Source organism: Nannospalax galili, unplaced genomic scaffold, assembly GCF_000622305.1.
Source record: "Nannospalax galili isolate Female #2095 unplaced genomic scaffold, S.galili_v1.0 scaffold339, whole genome shotgun sequence".
Lineage (NCBI taxonomy): Eukaryota > Metazoa > Chordata > Mammalia > Rodentia > Spalacidae > Nannospalax > Nannospalax galili.
Window position 1 is genome coordinate 2252512 of NW_008344185.1, and position 20302 is coordinate 2272813.

A 20302-nucleotide genomic window follows, 5' to 3' on the forward strand; every position below is an offset into this window, starting at 1 on the left:
TTTCTATCTTTCTGAATAAATTAAGTAGTATTGGATATAGATCTTCTTTAAATGTCTGGTAGAATTCTGCTGTAATTCCATCTGGTCCTAGGCTTTTTTTAGTTGGGAGGTTTTTTATTACTGTTTCAATTTCCTTATGTGTTATGGGTCTGTTTAATCTGTTGATTTCTTCTTGGTTTAGTTTTGCTGATTTCCATGTTTTTAGACACCTGTCCATTTCTTTTAGGTTTTCAAATTTAGTAGCATATAGGTTTTTAAAGTATTCCCTTATAATGTTCTGGCTCTTTTTGGTGTCTGTTGTGATGATTTTGTTGATTTGGAGGTGCTCTTTCATTCTTTTTGTTAATTGGGTTAAGGGTCTGTCAGTCTTGTTTATCTTTTCAAAGAATCAGCTCTTGGATTCGTTGATTCTTTGTCTTGTTTTCTTTGTTTCTATTTCACTAATTTCTGCTCTGATTTTTGTTATTTCTTCTTGTCTGCTGGGTTTGGGTTTCATCTGGGTCTTCAAGTCCTGTAGTACTGTTTTTATGATGTTGGGTTCACCAGAGTTTGGTGAATATATGTTCATGATTGTAATATCTTCTTAGTCAATTGTTCCTTTGATCGGAATGAAGTGGCCGTCTTCATTTCTTCTGATTAGTTTTAATTTAAAGTCTATTTTTTCAGATATTAGAATTGCAACTCCTGCTTTTTTCTTAGTACCATTTGCTTGGAATATTTTTTTCCCTTGAAAATGAAATGGGTTTCTTGAAGACAACAAAAAGATGGGTTTTATTTATTTATTTATTTATTTTTTTTTTTTTTACTTTTACAAAAACTTTATTGAGAATTTCATAATGTATATAAGGTTTTCTGAGCAAATCCATGCCCACTCCCTCCCTCCAACATTCCCCCTCTAAAGAGATAACCCTAAAATCTTTTAAGGATTAGATACAAGCTGACATATTTGGCCTTGGAAAAGAGTATGTTGCTAAGAGGCCCAAAGACTTTGACTTTTAGCCAAGAAACTGGCTACATTTCTTTGGGGTCTTTTTACCCTAACTGCCTAGCCAATTCCTACATTCTATTCTTATCACACCATCCTCTGAAGGTGTTACCCAAATTGCCAATAGGGAATAGGGACGCAGACTGCTCTGGCTTCTTCCATGATGAACATGGACGCAGGGTGAGACAATTGGAGTACCCCTTCAGGGGGTCTACCTAAAATACTCCCAAATTGCATAACTCTTGTCTCTAAGGGGAGAAGAAAGTCCTTGAATCATGAATGGGAGATGTGAAGGAGAAGTAATGGCAAAAATAATTAGCATTACAAGTTTTAGACGGGGAACTAGGTAAAAGTCAGGGCAATTTTCAAATGTTCATATGAGAGCCCATTGGAGTTTCTTGACAAGGGCTTCCAAAAGCATCCCTCTACTGGATTCTTCCTCATTTTTCTTTTGTCTTCCAAGGCTGGACTAGTTGGCTGTGAAGTATGTCATGGGGATTTTGATTGGGAGCACCAAACCTATATATTGCTTTTGGTAGGATGGTCATTTTAAAAATATTAATTCTTCCTATCCATGAACATGGGAGGTCCTTCCATCTCCTGGTGTGTTCCTCAATCTCTTTCTTTAATGATTTAAAATTTTCATTGTAGAGATCTTTGGTATCTTTGGTCAGATTTATTCCATAACACTTTAATTTTTTTGCAGCAATTGTGAATGGGAGCATTTCCCTGTATTCTTTCTCCAATTGCTTGTTATTGGTATATGCAAAGGCTATTGATTTTTGTAGACTGATTTTACAACATGCCACTGTACTGAAAGTGCTGATCAGTTCTAGGAATTTTCTGGTGGAACTTTTGGGATCTCTTAGGTGTAGTATCATATCATCTGCAAAAAGGGATAGTTTGATCTCTTTATTTCCAATTAGCACTCCTTTAATTTCCTTCTCCTGTCTTATTGCTCTAGCAAGAGTTTCAAGCACTGTGTTGAAAAGGAGTGGAAATAGTGGACATCCTTGTCTGTTTCCTGATTTTAATAGGAATGGTTCCAGTTTTTCTCCATTTAGAATGATATTGGCTGTGAGTTTGTGGTATATAACTTTAGTTACATTGAAGTATGTTCCCTCCAGTCCAATTCCCTCTAGGATTTTGAACATAAATGCATGCTGAATTTCTCATCAAAAGCCTTTTCTGCATCTATTGAGATGACAATGAAGTTTTTGTCTTTGAGTCCACTTATATGATTAATGAGGTTTATTCACTTGTGTAGATGGAACCATCCGTGGATCTCTGGGATAAAGCTTACTTGATCATGGTGAATGATCTTTTTGATGTGTGTCTATATGCAGTTTGGAAGTATTTTGTTGAGAATTTTTGCACTTATGTTCATTAAGGATATGGGTCTATAGTTTTCTCTTTTGGTTGTCTTTATCTGGTTTGGGTATTAGAGTGATGCTGGCTTCATAGAAGGAATTTGGGAAGTCTCCCTCTGTTTCTACATTTTTGAATAATTTAAGTTAAATTAAGTAGTATTGGATCTTCTTTAAATGTCTGGTAGAATTCTGCTGTAAATCCATCTGATCCTGGGCTTTTTTCTGGGTAGTTTTTGGAGGCTTTGTTTCAATTCCTTATATGTTATGGGTCTGTTTAAACTGTTGATCTCTTCTTGGTTTAACTTTGGAGGTTCCCATGATTTTAGATGTCTGTCCATTTCTTTCAGATTTAGAAGTGTATAGGTTTTAAAAATATTCCCTTACAATGGTCTGGATCTTTTGGGTGTCTGTTGTGATATTTCCCATTTCATCTCTGATTTTGTTGCTTTGGATTTGCTCTTTGTTTCTTTTGGTTAACTAGGCTAAGGGCCTGTCTATCTTGTTTGGCTTTTCAAAGAGCCAGCTCTTAGATTCATTGATTCTTTGTATTGTTTTCTTTGTTTCTATTCCATTAATTTCTGCTCTGATTTTTGTTATTCTTCTCCTCTGCTGGGTTTGGGTTTCATTTGTTCTTGCCTTTCCAGCATCTTGAGTTGCAGTGTTAGGTCATTTATTTGGGCTCTTTCTAATTTTTTAATGTAGGCACTCAGAGCTATAAACTTCCCTCTTAGGACTGCTTTTAATGTATCCCAAAGGTTGTGTTGTGTTGTATTGTCCTTTTCATCGAATTTCAGGAATTTTTTTTCTTAATTTCTCCTTTGTCCCACTCGTTGTTTAAGAGTGTGTCGTTCAATCGCCATGAGTTCATGTAGTGACTAGGGCTTTGTCCATTGTTGATTTTGAGCTTTATTGCTTTTTTGAATACATGGAATTATTTCAATATTTTTGTATTTGTTGAGGTTTGTTTTGTGGCCCAGTATATGGTCATTTTTGAAAAAGGTCCATGAGGTGCTGTGTAGAAAGTTTATTCTTTGGTGTTTGGGTGGAATAATTGAAAGATGTCTGTTGGGTCCATTTGATGTATGGTATCATTTAATTCAGATGTCTCTCTGTTTATTCTTTGTCCAGTTGACCTGTCTAATGGAGACAGTGGGGTATTGAAGTCCCCTACTATTACTGAGTTGGGGTTAATCTGTGTCTTATAGTCCTCTAGTGTTGTTTTTATGAATTTGGGTGCACCAGAATTTAGTACATATATGTTAAGGATTGTAGTATTTTCTTGGTTAACTGCTCCTTCGATTAGAATGAAGGACCCTCCTTATCTCTTCTGATTCATTTTACTTTGAAGCCTATTTAGTAAGATATTAGAATTGCAACCCCTGCTTGTTTCTTAGTGGCATTTGCTTGGAATATTATTTTCATCCTTTTACCTTAAGGTAGTGCCTGTCCTTGAAGGTGAGATGGGTTTCTTGCAGACAGCAAAGAGATGGATTTTGTTTCTTAATCCATTTGCTTAGCCTGTGTCTTTTGACTGGGGAGTTCAGTCCATTGATATTTAAGGTTATTATTGAAAGGTGTGTTATCAGGTGCCCTCATTTTGATTGCTGTTTGTATTCTCTGTGTAATTTTGTGTTTCCTAGATTATATCTTTGTTTATTTTCTGTTACTGCCCCTAGGATATAGTTGTTTCTCTCTCTGCTCTCTGTATTGCTTCAAGTATTCTTTGAAGGGCTGGTTTTGTGGACTTGTATTCTTTCAAGCTATTCATGTCATGGAAGATTTTTCTTACCCCCTCAACTATAATAGACGTTTTTTCTGGTTATAGTATTCTGGGATGGCATCTATTATATGTAGAACTGGAAATACCTTGGTCCAAGCTCCTCTGGCTTTCATATTTTGCATTGATAAGTCAGCTGTAATTCTGATGGGCTTTCCTTTGTATGTGACTTGTTTTTCTTTTGCTTCTTTCAGTATTCTCTCTTTGTTCTGTTCTTTTAATGTTTTTACTATGATATGCCATGGGGAGTTTCTTTTGTAATCCTGTCTATTTGGTGTTCTATGTGCTTCCTGTATTTGTATGGGGATGTCTTTCCTTAATTTTGGGAAATTCTCTTCTACAATCTTGTTTAAGATCTGGTCAACACCATTAACCTGAAATTCTTCTCCTTCCTCTCTTCCTATGATCCATAGATGAGGTCTTTTCATGGTGTCCCACATTTCTTGCATATTCCATTCCTGTGTTTTTTAAAATTTTCCATACTCTTTGCTTGGGTGGTCCAATTCTTCAACTTTATCCTCCAGTGTTGATGTTCTGTTTTCCATTTCATTCATTCTGGTGGTGAGGCTTTCCCCTGTTGTTTCAAGTTGGCTTATCGAGTTTTGTACTTCCTTCTTCATTTCTGCCTGAATTTTTGTCAATGTTTCTATCTCTTTTGTGAATTCATTCAAAAGTTTATCCCTATCTTCTTTTAGCTCTTTGATTTGCTTGTTTGTGTATTCTTTAAATTTGTTGAATTCCTTGATCATCTTTATGATTGTTCTTTCAAATTTAGTGTCCTGGGTTATCTCTAGGGGGTTCTCCTTGTAGAACTCTTCCACAGGATTGGTGGACTTTGCTGGGGACATAGTGTTTTGGCTTTCCATTTTCTTTTGTTGTGGTTTTGGCATGTGAATTTCTTTTGTTGTTTATGATTCTGATGTGAGAATTAAGTTGAAGTATGCTTCTGTTTGTATTATCCAAGTATCTAGATCCTTTCTTTATGGTTATGTAAAGCTGGTTGGTACAGGGTTCAGGTTCTCTCAGGTTTATTTTGGAGGGAACTGGTGACTTCAGATCAGCTATTCAGGGGTACCCACAGAAGCCCAATTCAGGTTCCAGTCAGGTATACTCAGGCTTCCTTCACCACATGGAAGCAGGATCTAGGCTCTCTCAGGCAGTCCTGGGCATTGTCAACCCTATGCCAGAGGGAAGCCAGAGAGGGACCAGAACTTGGCACTCTCTGGTGGTCTGCTGCGATCCCAGGCACTACACTGATGGCGGTCTGAACCCACCTTCTCAGGCTGTCTGCTAGCCTACCAAAGCCAGATATGCCCTGGGGCCTTGGGAGGACTTACAAAATCCCAGGTAAGGGGATGGTATGGGATAATTAGGGGAAGCTCACTACCACTTGGAGACAGGATCTGGGGGCTGTCAGGCAGTTCCCTGGGTTTTCAGGCCCTCTGGTAGTTGGAGGCCAGAACCCGGCACTCTCTGGTGGTCTGCTGAACTCTGAGCCCCTACCTGGATGGAGGTCCAAACCCACCCTCCAGGTTTTGTTTCTTAATCCATTCAACTAGTCTGTGTCTTTTGACTGGGGAGTTCAGTTCATTGTTATTTAAAGTTATTAATGAAAGATGTGTATTGATTCCTGTCATTTTGATTTCCATTTGGATTCTTGGTGTAACTGTGCATTTCCACAGTTATACCTTCATTAAGTTAAGTTTTTTTCTGTTATCCCTTGGGTATATTTGTTCCTTTCTTCAGCTCTTTGTATTGCTTCAAGAACTCTCTGAAGGGCTGGTTTTGTGAACCTGAATTCTTTCAGCCTATTTATGTCATGGAAGATTTTTCTGTCCCCTTTGACTCTAATAGACATTTTGGCTGGGTAAAGTATTCTGAGTTGGCATCTGTGGTCATTTAGAACTGAGAATACTTTCGTCCAGGCTCTTCTGGCTTTCACAGTTTGCACTGAAAAGTCCACTGTAATTCTGATGGGTTTTCCTTTATATGTGACTTGTTGTTTTTCCTTTGCAGCTTTCAGTATTGTCTCTTCGTTCTGTACATTTAGTGTTTTTACTATGTTGCGCTGTGGAGAGTTTTTTTTGTGGTCCTGTCTATTTGGTGTTCTATGTGCTTCTTGTATTTGTATGGGCACGTCTTTCTTTAATTTTGGGAAATTTTTTTTACAATCCTGTTGAAGATCTGGACCATACCATCATCCTGAGATTCTTCTCCTTCCTCTGTGCCTATGATGTGTAAGTTTGATCTTTTTATGGTGTCACATAATTCCTGCATATTCCATTCTTGTGTTTTAAAAAATTTTTCATAATCTTCACTTTAGTGGTCTAATTTTTCCACTTTATCTTCCAGTCTTGATACTCTCTTTTCCATTTCATTCCTCCTATTGGTGAGGCTTTCTCCTATAGTTTCTTTTTTAAAAATATTTTATTTATCATTTTAATTTTATGTGTATGAGTGTATTGCTTGCATGTAAGTGAGTGCACCCGTCTCGTGCAATGCCGTGGAGGTCAGAAGAGGGCTTCGGATTCCCCTGGAACTGGAGTTAAGGATGGTTCAAAGCTGCCATGTGAGTCCTGGGAATCGAACCCGGGTCCTCTGCATGAGCAGTCAGTGCTCTTAACCACTGAGCCATCTCTCCAGCCCTCTCTTGTAGTTTCTAATTGGTTTATTGAGTGTTTCACTTCCTTCTTCATTTCAGTCTGAGTGTTCTTCAATATTTCTAACTCTTCTGAATTCATTCATTCATTCAGAAGTTTATCCCTATCTTCTTTCAGTTCTTTGATTTCTTTGTGTGTTCTCAAATTCACCAAATTCTTTTATCATGTTTATAATTGTTCTTTTGAATTCCATGCCTTGTGTTATCTCTGGGGGTTTCTCATTGTACTCCTCTACAGGGCTGTTGGTACTTGGTGGAGATATATTATTTGGGTTTTTCATGTTATTATTTTTTCTGTGACTTTGACATATGGATTTCTTTTGTAGTTTTTGATTCTTGTGTGAGACTCAAGCCTTCCTTTGTTGAGTTTAGGTCTGCTTCTGTCTGTAAACTTTATGTGCCTTTATGGTTTACTTGTTGGGCATGAAAAGCTGGTTGGTCTAGGCTTCAGGTTCTCTCTTTTGATTTTATATTGGAGGGTCCAGATGGCTTTGATCCTGCTTCTCAGGAGTTCCCACAGAGGTCCAAGTCGGATGAGGATCAGATGCTCTCAGGCTTTCTCCTAAGGTCTGGATCCCTCTAGTCAGCAGGCACAGTACAATTTGGGAGGATTGCTAGGTAGAGGTGGGATTCAGGACTCTCAGGCAGATAGGGAAGAAGGCTGGTCTTGGGAATCCAGAGCAAGCAGGGAAGGAGGCTGGTCTCAGGAATCCAGGATTGGGGGTGGGACAGCCAGGAATGAAGGCTGGTGTCAGATATGCAAAGGCCAGGTGGGAGAGGGAACAGACTTTGAGGCCTCCAGGGGACTAGACTGAGGAATTGGGTTGTGGGTGCAAAGGATCAGGAAGCAGTGGGGAGTCTGGGCCAAGAGGTCTGGGGTGCCAAGGGAAGAAATGAGACAGTGCCCACGCTAGGAGGAGAGATGGGGTAGGGGAGCTGGGAGGGTGAATGAGGTTGTGGGAGTCAAGGCACAGTGGGCATGGTTGAACTTACTTAGGAAAGATGCTGGCTTCAGGGAGTTGGGGGTTGGTCTGGCCAGGGATGAAGGCTGGTCTGGGTATGCAAAGGCTAGGGGGTAGGCTTTGAGGGCTACAGGGCACTAGACTGAGGAATTGGGTTGGTCTGGGTGCAAAGAATCAGAAAGCTGTGGAGAGTCTGGGCCAAGAGGGTAGACCAGAGGTCTGGGGTGCCAAGAAAAGAAATGGGCCAGTGCCCACTCCAGGAGGAGAGACGGGATGGGGGAGCTGGGAGGGTGAAGTATTTTAGACTTTTTAAGAGATAAAAAATGGGCCTTTGTGTTTACCTGAATATTTACCAATTCTAACAGTCTCCTTAATTCTTAAAGATCTAATTTTTCCTCTGTAGCAGAGTTCTCTAGAGGAATACAGCCAGTAGAATGTACATAGGTTCTATAAAGGGATTATTAGATTGGCTTAGAGTGGTCTAACCATGTCTGTCTGAACAATGGAGAGGCTGAGAACCAGTAGCTGGTCATTCCACAAGCCTGGGTGCCTCAGTAGTCACAATCCAGTGCCAAAGGGCTGGAGCTCCCTGGAGAGTTGCTGGTATTGAGTCTGTGTTGGAAAATTAAAGAGGTAGTGTCTGATGTTAGTAGGGGATGGCAGCATCAGTGACAGATGCATCTGTCCAGGAAGAAAAAGCAAAGGCCAGCAACACTGCATTTCCTCAGACTCTTTATATCCAGGCTACCCATTTTGAAAGCCAGTCTTCTTTAGTTAAACAGTCTTCTCTGGAAACACCCTTGTAATACAGCCTAGAGGTATGTCTCCTAGGTGTTTCTAAATCCCACTAAGTTGAAAATCAACTAATACATCCCCCCTTTTTTTCCTTAAGATTTATTTTATTTTTGTTTGTGTGTCTATGTGTGTGTGTGTGTGTGTGTCTTCCACATGTGTGGGAGTGCCTGTGGAGGCCACAGAGGGTGTCAGATCCCCTGGAGCTGGAGCTCCAGTCAGTTATAAGCTGCTTGATGTGGGTGCTGGGAACCAAACTTGGGTCCTCTAGAAGAGCAGAAAGCACTGCTAACTATTGAGCCATCTCTCCATCCTATAACACTACACTTGAATAATTTCTCTTTCTTCTGGGGAGTTCGTTTCAGCATTCTTTTGCTGATCATATCTAGTGACAAAGACTTTTCTCAGATTTTCATCTTTAATTTCATAATATTTTTTAATGGAGCTGCTGCTCCACTGACTTCTGGCTTCCCCTCTTTCTGGTGAAACTCCAAGATTACTGAAAGCTTCATTCTTCTGGTTCCAAGATTTGGCTCTACTTATGTATATGTTAGATCTTTGAGTATTATTCCACAAACAATTTCATTGGTTCTTTCTTTTGTTGTTTTCCTTTTGCTATTGAGCCCATTCAAGGATTTTTAAAGATACATTTACACACACACACACACACACACATATATATATATATTCAAAATTTAAATATATACCTATGGCTTTTGTAGCCCATGTTTCTATTTTAGAGATTTGTTTTATAGCTTCTATTTTACTGATAAGGAAAAATTATATTTTCCTACTGAGTTTTCTAGCTTGTCTTTATCTGATAATTGTTTTTTTTTTTTTTTTTTTTTTTTTTTTAAACGTGGTCTCACTATGTAGCCCTAGCTGGCCTGAAACTTACTATGTAGACCAATGACCCTCCTGCCTCTGCCTCCTGAGTGCTGGGATCAAAGGTGTGTACCACCACACTCCACTTATATGACAATTCTTATATCTATATCACCTTGGGGTTTTCATTTACTGACTATGCGTTCTCTTTATGTGTATAGTAATGTTGAATCATGTGCTGGACATTTTACATATTTTACTGTTTCACTTTGAATCCTGTGTAGAATGTTGCTGATTTTGTCCTAGTTAGGTTCACCCATTAAATTTGTTCTGCTAACCTGCGGTTTGTGTTTAAAATCTCAGATATATTTCTTTTCTTTCTTTTTTTTTTTTTAAAGGAAGGACTGATTTATTTTGACTCACAGTTTGAAAGAGTACAGTTTATTATGGTAAGGAAGATAATATTGAAGGACCAGCTCATGTCTGTGGAGACAGGGGCGTGAGGCCACTTGCACACATTTTTTCTTATCAAGAAACAGAGATAGAGGTTGAAATAGAAGTGGGCCTTGGCTATAGCCAATAGGACCCTCCTCTGAGTGATCTACTTCTACCTCCTAAGGTTCCACAGTCTACTGAAACAGCACCACTAGCTGGTGAACAAGTAATCAAAACACATGAACATTTAGGGGATATTTCACATTCGAAACAGTAGCAAAGACTATCTTTAGTGAGCCTGCACCTAATCAGGTGACTCCTTAATAGGAGATGTAGAGTTTAATAACTGGAAGCAACAGTCTTTCTCTCTTTGCTGCTTGTGTTGGAGAAGTAAACCACAGAGTTCAGATCCATTTCTTAAGCCTTGACTGTGCTGATTTGTGTCTGTCTCTCACATATGTGGATCCGAGTCTAGGATGTGACTTGAGTAGATGTTTCAAATCTCCTTTCCTTTCTTGTAGGCTACTTTGAGTCTCCTTTCCACTCATGGGACTAGCTGGTTAGGCTGCAACATGTGTGAGTTCATGCACTCATGATGGAAGGGCACCTTTCTCTGGCTTTCTTTCATCCAGGACTCTCCTTCTCACTTTGGCCACCCCTCTACTTTTCCTTGCTTCTCTGACCACAAAGATGATGGGCTCTCCATTTGAAGCTTGGCTGCTGGTGCCACTTTGTGACATGCTTGGTCTTAGGAGAAAGCCATGTCAAGACAAACAGACAAACAAACAAACAACAAGAAATTCTCCTTTGGGCAGGTTGCTTCTCCACACTTTGACTCTTTTACTAGTTTATTTACCCGTTTTTACTTTCTAGGGTCCTCAGAAGTCTTCTTTTGACATTTTGTTCATGATTAATAGGTTGTTATTAGTGGGAGAACTGCATCACAGGGTGCTTCAACCACTGTAATAGAACTGGCATGCTTCATAACTGTGTGCTATGTGGCAGGCATGATAGGAGCTTCTGTTTTATAGGAAATAAGCTAGATTACATTTAAAAAGTGGTCACAAAGTATGTGTTCTCTTAGTAGCCAAAGAGTTCTTATTAGGGGGCTAGAGAGATGGCTCAGCAGGTAAGAGTACGTACCTCACTCTTTTGCAGAGGACCCAAGTTTGGTTCCCAGAACCCACGTTGAGCAGCTCACAACTGCCTATAACTCCAGTTCCAGGGGATCTGACATTCCCTCTTCTGGCTCCACAGGTACCTGTACTCACATGTACCCCTGCCACATATACATACAATTAAAAAAATATTAACAAAGCATTTTTATTACTATAAGCTAAAGAACACTCCTGAGGACTTTTCAATGTTGTGAGCCCACCATCTCTTCTAGGTACACTTTACTTGGTGGTGTTTTTGGTTAGAGATGGCAGTGACATTTCCCATCAAATCTGATAGGTCCCAAGATATTTCTATAGGAATTATGAAGCTTTAATTTTAAGACAAAATTTACTTGTACTAACAATGGTGAATGAACACGCCAAATTAAAAAAATTTGATAAGTAGGTATATTTGAATATAAATGCCTAGCATTGCTTATTAGACTGAGTCTTAACCCAGGTTTGGTTTCAGATTTAATTTTTGAAATTCCAGTGCTCTGCTTTGGTCTGGGATCTTGCTTTTAATCCAACCATGGTAAAGGTATTAATCTTTCTCTTTTTCCTTTAATGTTGTTAATTTGAAAATGTCTTTGGCTGCATAATCATGCTAATTTGAGGCACTTTTCTTTATAGATTTAAATATTCTAGACTGGAATTTTCAAAATCTTGTTGCTATAGCCCTTGGATCTTCTGTATGCATCTGGAATGGGGAAACCCACAATGGGACTGAAATGATAGACTTAAGCCTCATCTGTAACTATGTATCTTCTGTGTCCTGGATAAAAGAGGGAATGTGCCTGGCAATGGGCACCAGCGAGGGAGAAGTGCAAGTACTGGAAACTTTTTTCTCATGCTTCCTGTGCAATTACTAGATAACTGACTTTAGCTTTAAGAAGCATATTAACATAGAGAAGCTAGATTAAGTAAGGTACCTGGAATCATGGGAAGTAAGGAGAGGTAGAAATTTTTTCTTCTGAATGGTATTTCTTCTTTGTTAGTTTGGTGTTTTTGAGACAGGGTCTCTCCGTAGTCCCAGTTGGCCTGGAACTTACTATGGGAACCAAGCTGGCCTCAACCTCATAGATCCCTCTGCCTCTGCCTCCTGAGTGCTGGGATTAAACACATGTGTCACCACGCCTGGCCTGAATAGCATTTCTTGAAGACTTGCAGATAGTCTCCTTTGTTTCCTCCCACAATCTTTTTGTCATATTTCATTTGTTGTTTTTGGAAAAAGTCTTTCAAACTGAAGTTGGATTTGTACTGCCTCTGGTTTTGGAACTTTGGAGAAAGGATGACATCTTTCCAGTTTTGTCTCATCTGAAACAGCAATGGAGGTAGAGCTATGGAAAATTATTTTTTTACCAGGTTCCTAGTACTCAGGAAGCAGAAACAGGCAGATTTCTGTGAGATTGAGGTTTATATTGCGAGATCCAGGCCAGCTGTGGCTACAGGGAGACCCTATCTCAAAAAGACCAGAAAAAAAAAAGATTATTTTTCCCTGAAACTAGGATTTGTCAAGTTTCTATCAGTATTTTCCTCATTTACCATCATCACCATCATTTATTAGCAGCATTGTAAACAATATTGACCGGGGGCTAATCTAGGATGTCCCAAGATGCTATGAAGTTATATATCATGTCATCCTTTTCTGAAGCTGTCCCTCCTTCATTTGAGTCACAGTATCATCTGTAGCCAGCAAGAATGGAATTTCAGCAGTAAATTGAATTCTGACTCTAGGAAGTGTTCCTGTACCCTGATTTCATTCAGACAAATTAATAAAAATATTTTGGACTTCAGAGCATCTTGCATTTTGGATTAGGACTGCAAAATTGGTACATTCTATGAGAATAATTCCAAAATTTGAAACACTCCCAAACCCAAAACACTTCTGCTTCCTGGTATTTTGAATAAGAAATAATCCATACATTTGTTGGTAGTTGTAGGTGGATTATTGGAATTGCCTGAGTTTCTGAGGAGCTAAAAATCTCAATAATAATTCTTAATCCTTGGTTGCACATTGAATGTAAGCTGGGGAGCTTTACAATAAACACACCCCAGGCTCTACCTCACCAGTTAAGCCACAGTTGCTAGCATCAAATAGTGCTCTCTAGGTGATCCCAGGATGCAGTCAAAGTTGAGAATGATGGCTAGAATTAAAGGTGCTGGGTTTTCACTTAGTGTATAACTTTGGCTACATCAAGCAATTTTCTCTGAGGCCTTTGAGAAGATGGCGGGCTGTGGAAAGTCAATGCCATGGAACTCTGCTTGTTCATCTTTTTCCAGTTATGGGACATAGTAACTAAAAAGCGGCTGAGAAATATGCTTGGGCATTTGTCAGTAGTTGGAGCCCTGAGCTGGAACCACTGTATCCTCAGCAGGTAAGAAGATCTTATTTGAACTGACTGTGTTTGTATCACCAGTGAATTATGGGAGCTGAGTGATATCAGAGTTGGAAGGAACCTCATGATTATTCTGTTCAAATAGTTCTCAAAGTTGAGTGTGCATTGGACTCCTCCGCAGGGCTCCTGGAACAGAACACTGTCCCCACTCCACCATTTCCTCATTCATTAGAGCTGGGGGAGGTGCAGGGGACTGATAATTTATACTTCTGATTTCCCAAGTGAGGACAACAATACATCAGAACTATTGAGTTGGTTTAAACGCTTCTTTTTAACCATAAAAATGAAGTGATTTGTTCTTATGACTCTATAATTGGTTTAAACATGTATTGCTTTTAGAAATAACATTAATCTCTTCACTGTATTTCTTAAGGTAGATATAATTCAGGTATGTTTCAAAACCCTTTATAGCCTATTTAAGCAACTCAGAAGAAAATTTGAAATTTTATACCTTGTGATTGTTAGGCCAAACATTAAATCACTTGGTTTTTGAAGTCAGTTCAGTTCTGTACAGATGTTCTTTTTCCAAATGGCATCATTAAAGATTGACTTCGTTACCCACAAGATTTTTGTTTACTTATTTTTATTTTATATGTGTGAATGTTGTGCCTCCATGTATGTAAATGTACCACATGCATGGAGGCTGGAAGGTGCTGGGAATAGAACCTGGGTCTTCTGCAAGAGCAGTAAGTGCTGCTTACCCACTGAGCCATCTCTCCAGCCCCTAGATCCTTTGTGCTAGGCACTTGGCTATACTCTTTATGGGCACGATCTTGTTTTAATTCCTGTTATAGAACTATAAAGTGGGTTTGATTTCAGATGAGAAAACTGAAGCACTAGAGTGAAGTCACATGGTTATGAGGGACTGAGTCAGGATTCAAACCCAGGCAGCCTGACTCCAGAGCCCATACATAGTGTTAGTCAAATGTTATTCAGGGTTTCACCTGAATAGTTAAAAATAGAATATCAGATATTGGTAAATTCTTAAATAATTGTAGAAGATCATTTATTTGCTTGCTATAGAAAATATAAACCAGCCTGAAAGAGTTCATGGTCTTTGGGAGTATATGGTCTTTGTCATGGATAACCTAAACCACTGAGAGTGAAGAGAGACTTTATCCACTGATTTTTGAATCATATACTCTTCTGTGACTTTCAGCTAGTGTTAAATTCCTTTTACATATTAGTAATATTGACAAAATTAAGAGTGGAATTCTAGCTTAATAGGAATATACCTGTTAGAAAAGGGAAATCAATTTCTGTTTAACATTTTATAATAAACACATACTAAAACTACTTTATTTAGTTAATATGAAATAATTAAAAAGGACTTTTTTCTAGATTTTATAAGTAAACTACCTGAGAAACATCTGATAATCTAATTTTGTCTTTTCCATGGCTATTGACATAATATTAAAGCTATTAAAAGCATCTTTTTCAATTCCAAATTTAAAATGTCGACACACAAATCTATTTCACATGTGAAAAGAATCACACCTGTGTTTGGAAATGGTCCTAATGGATCTTTCTGTAGTTTTACTTTGAACAGCACTTTTCTCCATGTTTTCTCATGCTTACCTAGTAGTGAGACTTCCTGCTTCTGTCACATGAACCTGTCTCTTCACCTCCTCCTCAGTGGATCAAGACTGGGGCGTGTCCATCATCATGATGTTCGGATATCTCAGCATCATGTAGGAACACTTTGCCACAAGCAAGCTGTGTGTGCTCTGAAGTGGTCACCTAATGGCAGGCTGCTTTCCAGTGGATGTAGTGACGGCCTGCTGGCCATATGGCCGCATGATCCAGGTGCCAGTGTTCAGGGCCAACCACTGAAAGCCATGTCTCAGTCCACAGCAGTTAAGGTAAGAAATCCAGCAGCTGACCAGGTTTGCTTTTCTCAGAGACCATTGGTATTTTAGGTAAAAAAGAAAACCAGACAGGCTTGGTGGCACAGACTTGTTCTAGTTACTTTTCTGTTGCTGTGTTAAAACACTCTAACCAAAACCAATTTAGGGAGGAAAATGTTTATTGCATCCCACGCTTCCAAGTGACAACCCATCTTTGAGGGAAGTGAGGCAGGAATTCAATGCAGGAACCATGGAGGAACACTATTTACTGGCTTGCTTTCTTGGCCTGTGCTCACCCTGCTTTCTTATATAACCCAGGACCACCTGCCCAAGGGTGGTACCACCCACAGAGGACTGGGCCCTTCCACATCAAGAACAATTAAGAAAATGCCTCACAGACATGCCTATAGGTCAATCTGATAGAGAAAATTCCCCAACTGAGGTTTCTTCTTCCCAGGTATGTCAAGTTGACAACTGAAGCCAACCATGACACTTTCCCTAGCATGCCCAGTGCCCTGAGTTCAATTCCCTGCACACACACACACACACACACACACAGAGGTACACACATAGAGGGACATTGTATTCTTTCATGATGGAGGGAGTGGGCAAAGTCCTAAAAGGACATGCTGTGTGGTAAGTCAGGTTGCACTTATGTTTGGAAAATTCAATTCAGTTTTTTATTGTCTTTAAAGTAGGACAAACTCATAAAGCTATCCCTGAAACAGTCATAATGCATACTCCTTGCAAATATCCATACATGGTCCCGCATTTTTAGTAGTTAGCTTAGCCACATTGAATTTACAACATTTTCCCTTTAGGGACCAGCTTTTATGAAGAGGTTCTAAAATATTAGATCTAGTTTTTTGTAGAAATAATGGTTCTTTTTAAGGCCAAAAAAGCAAGTGATTTAATTAAATGTTTTACATGTGATTTAATTAAGCCACACAATTATAATAATAAATTAACCTGTGGTAGATAGGTTTGTTAAAATAATGGACTTTTTAAACCTACAACTTAATTAGTAGGAGAAGCGATATGTCACATTCTAGAGAACAAACTCTAAACTTGTTAATGTAGAAGTTAACTGCTTTATTGAAGCAAAGGAGAACTTTGTAAATTTATCAAGTTGATTAAAATTGGCAAAGAGAGTGTTTAATGTATATTTAGGTATATACTTTAAATTTTTTATTGCATTTAAGTGATTGCATGCGTGTGTGTGTGTGTGTGTGTGTGTGTGTATGTGTGTGTGTGTACAAGTCACAGGGCATGTGAGGTCAGAGGACAACTTGTGGGAGTTGGTTCTTTTTCCACTATGTGGGTCGCAGGAATTGAGCCTGGACTGTTGGGCTGATTGTCAGGCTTGGTGGCAAGTGCCTTCATCCACTGAGCCATTTTGCAAGATGTGTGTTTTAAAATATGGATTCTAACTTGTAAGAGCAGCAGTAAGTATAGGTATTTAAAGGAATGAATAATTCACTGGAGGAATATAGACACACAGGAGCAGTTAATTCTTGCCAATGAGGGGAAGGAAGTGCAAAAATACCACCGTTAGAGTTGCTTCATAATTATCATTTCACTGGATATAAGACAACACATTAAACTCCAAATAACCAAATAACCTCCAGCCAAAATGTTAATATGCTCATTTAATGCTGATGCTGTGAAAATTGTAACTGTTTGGAAAAATGTTATGTCCACACTTACAAAATTTTTAATTTACCTAAAGGTATTTGTCAGAAATAATGCTGTTTTTAATAACAATGAACACAAAATGATACATAAAAACAAACAAAAAATCTACTTCTCTTTAAATATCTCAACTCACTCAAACCAAGCCAAACTAAACAACAACAAAATCTGAATCCAATATTAGAATGACAAAGACTAACAGAATATAATGAAATTGTCAAAAACTGTAATTATGGGGGCTGGAGAGAGAGCCTAGGTTAAGAATACTTGCTGCTTTTGCAGAAGACCCAAGTTTGGTTCCTAGCACCCAGGTCCAGCAGCTCACAACTGCCTGTAACTCTATTTCCAGGGGGGATCTGGTGCCCTATTCTGGCCTTCTCAGGTACACACATACATGTGAACACATGTACACACACTCAGAGGCACACATGCACATAAATAGAAATATACTTAAAATAATTGTTAAAATTATGTTAAAACATGGAAAACTATGAAATAATCAACTAAAGAAAAAAACAGTACAGGCTAATATCTGTTACTCTTTAAATACTTTTATCTGTAGAAGAGAGTATGCAAAACTTGATGCTAGTTACCAGATGATCGACAGATTTCTAGATGACTATAAGTGGTTAAAATTGGTGGAGAGAGAGTTTAATGTATATTTAGGTGTGCGCTTTAAATTTTTTATTGCATTTAAGTGATTGTGTGTGTATGCGTACAAGTCACAGTGTGTGTGAGATTAGATAACTATATCCTTTAAAATGCCATGTGTGGTGGTGCACGCCTTTAGTCCCAGCACTCAGGAGGCAGAAGCAGACAGATCTCTCTATCAGTTCAAGGCCAGCATGGTCTACATAGTGAGTTCTGGGGGCTACAGGGTGACCCTGTCTCAAAAGACAAAAAATTCTTTTAAAGTTACTAGTCAGTTCGGTTATCTATGCAAATATGAGATACTAAATCTTACTTTTCATAATTAACTGTAGTCATTTGTAAATAAATTTATTTCCTGAAATGTATTAAGATTTGAAATGCATGAGATTTTTGATTTGCTTTCTTTTGTGTAACCACAATCGGGAACACAAGGACACAGTGGATGGAGCAGGGGCTGCATTTCAGAACACAATTCTGGACATCCCTGAGCTACCCCAGCAGCAGGATTTTGTACAGTGGATGTGTTGCATATAGCTTTTTCCATTGTGTTTTGTAATTTTTCTATGCTAAAAGTAGTGACAATTGATAGCATAATTTCAGAAGAATCCTAGGTGACTGCCCTCCCTAGTTCCTGGGAAATAATTTCTGAAGGGTGCGCTGCCCCTGCCCTGGAGAGCTGTTGCTTACCCATTGTTTCACATTTGTGAGTCTGCTTCTCCAAGGCTCACCTGCCTGTGTTATTATTTGGAACTTTGTAGGCTGTGGATTGGTGTCCCTGGCAGTCTGAGGTCCTTGCTGTTGGAGGAGGAATGAAGGATGGATGCCTACATATTTTGGATATAAATACTGGGAAGAGTATCCAGACTCCAAGTACACACTCACAGGTAAGTGTTCTGGAATTCACCTTCACCCCTACCTTCTAGAATCTTAAGAAAATAATTTTTGATAGACATAGGACCCATATCCACCTCTCCTACCTCAGAACCCACAAGAAATTCAAATTTTCAAGAGTTTGTTTTTTGTCAAATCTCCTTTAAAAGAATTAAATTTTTTATTTTTGAGAATTTCACACATGAGTACTATATTTACATAATGTAAAATATCTTTTAAATATTTTATTTATTTATTTATTTATTTATTTATTTGGTCTTTTTGAGACAGGGTCTCCCTGTAGCCCCAGCTGTCCTGGATTCCCTATGGAGACCAGGCTGGCCTTGAACTCACAGAGATCCGCCTGCCTCTGCCTCCTGAGTGCTGGGATTAAAGGCGTGTGCCACCATGCCCGGCTTATTATATTTTTATTTTATGTGTATGAGTGTATTATTTGTATGTGTGTAAGTGCACCCATGTCATGCAATGCCCACAGAACTCAGAAGAGGGCATCAGATTCCCCTGGAACTGGAGTTATGGATGATTGTAAGCTGCCCTGTGGGTGCTGGGAACCAAACCTGGGTCCTCTGCAAGAACAACTAGTGCTGTTAACTGCTGAGCCATCTCTCCAGCCCCAATGTAAAATATTTTCATCAGTGAGTCCAAAGTTAATTTAATTAGTTTTTGTTCCCTCCCTCCCTTTTCTCCCTTCTTTCTCATTATGGCGTTGTTTTCCTGGCCATTGATTATAACTCACTTACTTTCACCTGTTCATTGCACTTGAGCCTATTTGTATTTTGGTCCTTGGTTGCCTTGGGATAAGCTTTCTTAGGATCAATATAATTCCCAAAATATGAAAACCTTGCTCTGGCTGAAGGACAGGTAGTGAACAAAACAGAGTCTAGAATCAGTCTAGGTACATTCATCATGAATCAGATGTTGCTGCTGTTCTGTATTTTGTGATCCCCATTACAGATTTGTTCTCTCATCTGGCTACCTAAGACAAAGGAGATTGCAACAGGCCAAGGAGCTCCCAAGAATGATGTGACTCTGTGGACCTGTCCCACTCTGTCTAGGTCGGGTGAGTTCTTTGGTAAGTAAATGTCACATATCTGTCCATGGTGAAGTGAGCTACCACTAATGGGAAAACTCTGAGTGTAAGACTTTCCTCCTTATTCTTTGATTTCAATATTCGATAGAGGAGAGAGTCCTACGCTCACAATTTGACCACAGTTAGCACTTGAAATTGTCAAGGTTTCTCTTCCTCAAATATGTGTATGTTTTATAAAGTGATGATTCTGGGCAGTTTTTGAACTCCAGATGTAGCATCACAACTTGTTTTGAAGTAAACCTAGCAGCATGGAGGACAAGGAGAGCTGGAAGGCAAAACGTTGTATGCAGGGAGACCACTGCAAATGAGTATCTATCTATCATCTCTATCTATCTATCTATCTATCTATCTATCTATCTATCTATCTATCTATCTATCTATCTATCATCTCTATCTATCTATCTATCTATCTATCTATCTATCTATCTATCTATCTATCTATCTATCATCTATCTATCTAATCTATCTATCTATCTATCTATCTATCTATCTATCTATCTATCTATCTATCTATCTATCTATCTATCTATCTATCTATCTATCTATCTATCTATCTATCTATCTATCTATCTATCTATCTATCTATCTATCTATCTATCTATCTATCTATCTATCTATCTATCTATCTATCTATCTATCATCTCTATCTATCTATCTATCTATCTATCTATCATCTATTTATCATCTATCATCTATCATCATCTATCATCTATCTATCTATCATCTATCTATCTATCTATCTATCATCTATCATCATCTGTCTATCTAAT

The 20302-nt window shown here is 38.7% G+C and overlaps 1 protein-coding gene across 3 annotated transcripts in view; it reads left to right on the forward strand.

The window, feature by feature from the left end:
- Cdc20b (cell division cycle 20B) overlaps positions 1-20302 on the forward strand; it is a 68152-nt gene that overhangs the window by 37539 nt on the left and 10311 nt on the right. Inside the window, exons 7-11 of one of the 3 annotated variants that reach the window (XM_008840397.2) lie at positions 11596-11792; positions 13246-13340; positions 14998-15223; positions 18310-18435; positions 19397-19514. In XM_008840397.2, coding sequence (XP_008838619.1) covers positions 11596-11792; positions 13246-13340; positions 14998-15223; positions 18310-18435; positions 19397-19514 — 762 coding nt within the window. The remainder of the gene's footprint in view (positions 1-11595; positions 11793-13245; positions 13341-14997; positions 15224-18309; positions 18436-19396; positions 19515-20302) is intronic. The other 2 variants (XM_008840398.2, XM_008840399.2) reach the window with 2 other exon arrangements.